The sequence below is a fragment of the Macaca fascicularis genome, chromosome 19 (genome assembly GCF_037993035.2).
Source record: "Macaca fascicularis isolate 582-1 chromosome 19, T2T-MFA8v1.1".
NCBI lineage: Eukaryota > Metazoa > Chordata > Mammalia > Primates > Cercopithecidae > Macaca > Macaca fascicularis.
The window spans coordinates 21,576,888-21,582,887 of record NC_088393.1 but is presented as its reverse complement, the minus strand read 5'-3'; the positions used below and the strand labels follow the sequence as shown (position 1 = coordinate 21,582,887).

Sequence of the window (6,000 nt, the reverse complement as noted above, 5' to 3'; positions counted from 1 at the left end):
TCCTGATAGTCAAAATAGTAGTCTCTCTGCTGCACTGTATTCTCTCAAAAGTTACACATGTTTGCATGAAGTCATCTGTAGAATGTCAAATGGTCTCTCTTTAACTGGAGTGACAGAAACTCAAAGACATATGTGACTATGAAGACTCCATAACCTATGAATAAAGCGATAAAGATAAAAATCCAAAATAATGGAAACAGAGTGGCACAGAGGCCCCGAAGTTTGGTCACACTCTGAGCTATGTGAAAACTTACTAAAAAGAAGAATTTATTCAACATAATTATTGGAGGCCATCATTGTGGACTGAGTTTGTTCACTAGACCAAAACAGACCAAACTAAAATGTGTCACTAATGCTAAATGTGATATAATGAAACTGAAAATTTAAGCAAATAGGTAGATCCTAAAACAGGCCAGGTTTTGGTTTTCTTCTGTAAACAGATTTCAACACAAGGAGGTCCCCTGTATTCTAACCCTTTAAAAAATAAACAATAAAAAATAATAACCTGAAGTTCTTGTTTCCACTTTATAAAACTCACACTTCTGCTATTTCACAGTGGGATTTGAGACTAAATAAGTATATTTTTGACGGTAACAGAGTTACGTTACTGTCTAAAGTTTTGGTCTACATCTCAAAATTTAGAAGATGAGCAAAAGAGAGAAATTGCTAAATTAATTATACCCTAAAAGCTGCCCCCATTTAAGTTTAATTTTGGATTTCGGTCAACAGTTCATTTTTTTTTTTTGAGATGGAGTCTCGCTCTATCGCCCAGGCTGGAGTGCAGTGGCAGGATCTCTGCTCACTGCAAGCTCTACCTCCTGGGTTCATGCCATTCTCCTGCCTCAGCCTCCCGAGTAGCTGGGACTACAGGCACCCGCCACCACACCCAGCTAATTTTTTGTATTTTTAGTAGAGACGGAGTTTCACCATGTTAGCCAGGATGTTCTCAATCTCCTGACCTCATGATCTGCCCACCTTGGCCTCCCCAAGTGCTGGGATTACAGGCATGAGCCACCACTCCTGGCCACCTCTTTTTTTTTTTTTACATAGTAAACTGAAACCTAACTGGATATGTAAACAGACTAATCCATTCTTGTACCAACCGCTGTATTTTGGCCAATAAAAGGACATCAACCATTCAAACCGTATTTTAATAAGACAAATCTCAAGCTGTAATCAATAGAGCTGTTTCTGTACCTAACTTTCATTTTCTCTACGTCACTTTGAATTTTCTGTCTACAAATCTTTTACCACCATGTGGCTTTGCTGGAGTCTCTCTGAGCCTACCCTGGATCCACAGTCTACCTGATGTGCAAATCACTCTTTGCTCAATTAAACTCTGTTAAATATAATTTCTGTAAAGTTTTTTCCTTTGAAAAGTTTTCAACTTTTTTCTATGATGAGAAATAAATAATGTGTTGTTGTGCTTTGATTTTCTAAATTCATTTCTTGGCTATTTTCCCAAATTACTCTATGTCCTTTCAAAATGCTTCTTTAATTTTTTTTTTTTTTTTTTTTGACAGTGTCTCTGTCTATGACCCTGGCTGGAGTGTGGTGATGTAACCAATTATGGCTCACTGCAGCCTTAAGTTTCCAGGCTCAAGCAATCTTGCTGGCTCAGCTACCCAAGTAGCTGGGACTACCATGATACAAGCCTGGTTAACTTTTTATGAAGACAGGATTTTACTAGATTGTTCAGGCTGCACTTGAACTTTGGGCTCAAGTGATTCTCCCATCTCAGCCTCCCAAAGTGCTAGGATTACAGGTGTGAACCACCATGTGCTTCTGCAATTTCTTGAGAGGATTATTTCCTATAATAAACAGTACTGTATGGGCAAAAATCTAATAGGAATCTGGCTTCTATTTTAGAATTGTCACTCTCCAGGATTTCAAGGGCCTGTGGCAGCTACTTTAGTATTATAGCTTGATCTCTGGAAGTGCATGGGCTTTGGAGTCAGACAGAGTTGATCCTGAGTCTCAGCCCAGCTATTTAGCAGCTGTGGGTCCTTGAACAAGTTTCTTTTTTTTTTTTTTTCTTTTTTTTTTTTTTGAGACGGAGTCTTGCTCTGTCGCCCAGGCTGGAGTGCAGTGGGCGGATCTCAGCTCACTGCAAGCTCCGCCTCCCGGGTTCACGCCATTCTCCTGCCTCAGCCTCCCCAGTAGCTGGGACTACAGGCGCCCGCCACCTCGCCCGGGTAGTTTTTTGTATTTTTTTAGTAGAGACGGAGTTTCACCATGTTAGCCAGGATGGTCTTGATCTCCTGACCTTGTGATCCGCCCGTCTCGGCCTCCCAAAGTGCTGGGATTACAGGCTTGAGCCATCGCGCCCGGCCTGAACAAGTTTCTTGATGTGATGTGGAAGACTTTTTCTTTTTTGTTATTGAGATGGAGTTTTGCTCTTGTCCCCCAGGCTAGAGTACAGTGGTGTGATCTCCGCTCACTGCAACCTCCACCTTCTAGGTTCAAGTCATTCTCCTGCCTCAGCCTCCCGAGTAGCTGAGATTACAGGCGCCTGCCACCACTCTCAGCTATTTTGTGTGTGTGTGTGTGTTTTTAGTAGAGACAGGGTTTCGCCATGTTGGCCAGACTAGTCTCAAACTCCTGACCTCAGCGATCCACCTGCCTCAGCCTCCCAAAGTGCTGGGATTACAGGTGTGAACCATCATGCCTGGCCAATGTAGAAGACTTCTATAAACCACATAAGAAAAAAGGCAGACTGATACTGATTGCAAAACTTGTAGCAATTTTTCATCCTTCCTATATCCATTGCCAGGTGCTTTTACGGCTGTTTCTATTGAGATATAGAATCTGTTTTTCAAGCCCTAGATCTGACTGACCTGATTTTCTTAGGACAGTAGAAAACTATGAACATGACAGTGTGCTTAGTCTGGGGCTTGAGCTCAAATGGTATTGAATGCTTCTGTTTTTATTTCAGAATTCTGCCATCTCCATGGAAAAAGCCTCTGTTAGCCAGCTGAAGGATAAGATATTATGAGAAAAAGCAAGGTGTCCCTGTTGACAGGCCGAGAAGCAGAAGCTCACCCCCAGAAGCACAGCTACTTAGTCAACAAGCAGCTGATGACATATGTCTGGAGGAGGTCAGCTGAGACCAGAAGAATGGCCCCACTGAGCCCAGCCTAAATGGCTGAGCATTTCAATAATGAGCTAATCAGTTTCGGATAGTTTGTTATGCTTCAATAGCTAACTAATACACGCACCCAGTGCAGACAGGATGCCAGGATTTAATGACAGGTTGATTACTAGTTACCTTCTAACAGTGGGCACCCTAAAGGTATTGATTTTTTTTCCCCTGATTTAAAGTTGGATGTCTGGTAAGATCATGTTGATTAACGCAGAAATACAGGTAGACATGTGACTGGTGCTTACCCTCATACAGTCACCCACACCACAGAAGAAATCAGATAACAGCCTGACCATTAGGGTTAAAGTTAAATAGCAAAATAAGTTTGCCTCCAATCTATTTTCTTCATATCTTATTTTCATTTGTGAATGGACGTATAGCATATTATTTATAAATTTATATAACCTTATACACAAGATTAAAGGCAAATACCTCTGGGGGTGGGCCTGGCTCCGCTCAGGGAGGAAGCCCTGCCTGAAAAGGCTGCAAGTCTAGGCCGTCACTCTTTCTTCATTCAGCCCAGCATCTAATCACATCTTCTGTCAATCAGGGCCTGAAGGGACGGGTCTTAAACGTCATCCAATCAGGGACGCTGGGCTAGAAACCGTCCAATCAGGCACGCAGCTGGAGCGGAAAGGGCGGCTTCCGGGATATGGCGGGGTCTTTGTCTCTGGCTGCACCCAGAGCTCCAGATCTCGTCGTCACTGCTCTGTGTCCTCTGTTCCTAGAGGTCCATCCTCTGTGGCCCTGTGACCTGCAGGTATTTGGAGATCCACTGCTAAGACTCCAGGACCCCCCGGAAGCCTAGAAATGGTAAGAGTGCAGGGTCCGACATCCTGAAAGAGGGGAAAGGCTGGTTGGAACAGGCGAGAAGAGGCTGTGGTGGGACTCAGGCCTCCCCGCAGTCAGTTCCACAATCTGCGCCAGGAGTTCTCCTTGCCCAGCTCGGCCTCAGTCCCCTTCAGCCATAAGATGGCGGCTGCGCTGATAGCCGGACCCCAGGCGTCCTGTCTCTTCCCTGGGTAGTGACTGTGCCCTGGCCTGGAGCCCTTTCTGGGCAGCTCTACCCCTGCGGCGCCGCCTCTCTCCTAGATTGTGCAGGGACCACGGGGGGGTCATCGGGGAGAATCCTGACTCGGCGTGCCAGTTCATGAATGGGAAGAGCTTTGGTCCATGGGGTTCCCAGTTTCTCTTTTCTCTTTCTATTTTCTTTTATTTATTTTCTCCTTCCTGCCTTTCTGCCTGCCTGCCTTCCTTCCTTCCGTCTTTTTTTTTTTTTTTTTTTTTTTTTTTTTGAGATGGCGTCTTGATTTGTTGCCCAGGCTGGAGTGCAGTGGCGCCACCTCGGCTCACTGCAACCTCCGCCTCCCGGGCTCATACAATTCTTCTGCGTCAGCCTCCTGGGTAACAGATTACAGGTGCCCGTCCCCACGCCTGGCTAATTTTTTGTATTTTTAGTAGAGACTGGGTTTCACTGTGTTGGCCAGGCTGGTCTCGAACCACGGCCTCCCAAAGTGCTGGGATTACAGGTGTGAGCCACCATACCCGGCCTCTCTTTTCTTCTATTAAAAATGCGTGGGAGTCTCCGCAAAAATATTGAAGAATTTAATCAAAATGTAGTTCTAAAATTGTGCAGCACCCAGCTATGGGTTGTAGTTTGTGGTCCATGGGAGGGGCTGGAAGAAAAGACTTATAAGGTACATGATGCAAAAATCCAAATTCAATAATAGGTTAGGTACAGTTACGCAGTTTCTTAATTTCCACCTTGACCTTACAGATTTGCTGGTTATGTAGTCAGAACTTAATTGGCGGTTTATAGCTGTTTGCTGTTTAAGCCAGAATTTCGTTTCCCCTAATGTAGTAATTTATCAGGGAAAAAAACAACATTTAAGTTAGATTTTTTAAAATAGGAATCCAAGGCCGGGCCTGGTGGCTCACTCCTGTATTCCCAGCACTTTGGGAGGCCAAGGCGGGCAGATCACCTGAGGTTGGGAGTTCGAGACCAGCCTGACACGGAGAAGCCCCATCTCTACTAAGAATATAAAATTAGCCGGGTGTGGTGGTGCATGCCTGTAATCCCAGACACTCCAGAAGGTGAGGCAGGAGGATCACTTGAACGCTGGAGGCAGAGGTTTCGGTGAACCGAGAACACGCCATTGCGCTCCAGCCTGGGCAACAAAAGCGAAACTCCCTCTCAAAATAATAATAAATAAAAGTAGGAATCCAGGGACTAGAGCCACCTCTAGTTAATTGCCTGCCACTTAACTATTTTCATACTTCACAGGGAACCCATCTGCCCCCTGCACTTTTTACATGTGTCCCAAACAGGGTCTCAAGTCTGCTCCACACCACTCATTCCTCCAGCCTAACTCTGGCTCGCAGTAAAATACCAAACTTCCAATTTTTTTCTGACGATCCCAAATGCCAACTTCTCCCTAATTCACATTATTAACTATTTGTCTTTTAGTGTACATTTTTGATATCGTAATTTCATTAATCATTTTTTGACAAGGCATTGGATGGCACATTTAAAAAGATTGATTTTCTGTTGTAAATATATCCCATGAGAAAAAAGCAAATAATAATTCTTTTGATATTCTCCAGGCACAAATTTTATGAGAATGTTTTGGGGTCAAGGTTTTTTTTTTTTTTTTGAATTTTCATGGGGCCATGTGTCCTCAGCCATGCTTTAGTTTTTTCCCGGTCTTGGGTTTCAGTACTGTCTGTGAATAAATCAAGATATCAACCATGGCTGTGTCTGCTGGAGTGTCTAATGAATATTAGTTCCTGGGTCATTTTTTATCATAGGATAACCTGAGGTATGAAGTGGCTTCTCAAGGGAGCAGGTGGATGCCCAG

General features: G+C 44.1%; 1 protein-coding gene across 2 annotated transcripts in view; it reads left to right on the top strand.

The window, feature by feature from the left end:
* Positions 1-3,789: 3,789 nt before the first annotated feature.
* LOC102139329 (uncharacterized) overlaps positions 3,790-6,000 on the top strand; it is a 45,362-nt gene continuing 43,151 nt past the window's right edge. For both annotated transcript variants that reach the window (XM_074026589.1, XM_015440430.4), the window contains exon 1: positions 3,790-3,955. In XM_074026589.1, coding sequence (XP_073882690.1) covers positions 3,953-3,955 — 3 coding nt within the window. In that variant the 5' untranslated portion in view covers positions 3,790-3,952. The remainder of the gene's footprint in view (positions 3,956-6,000) is intronic.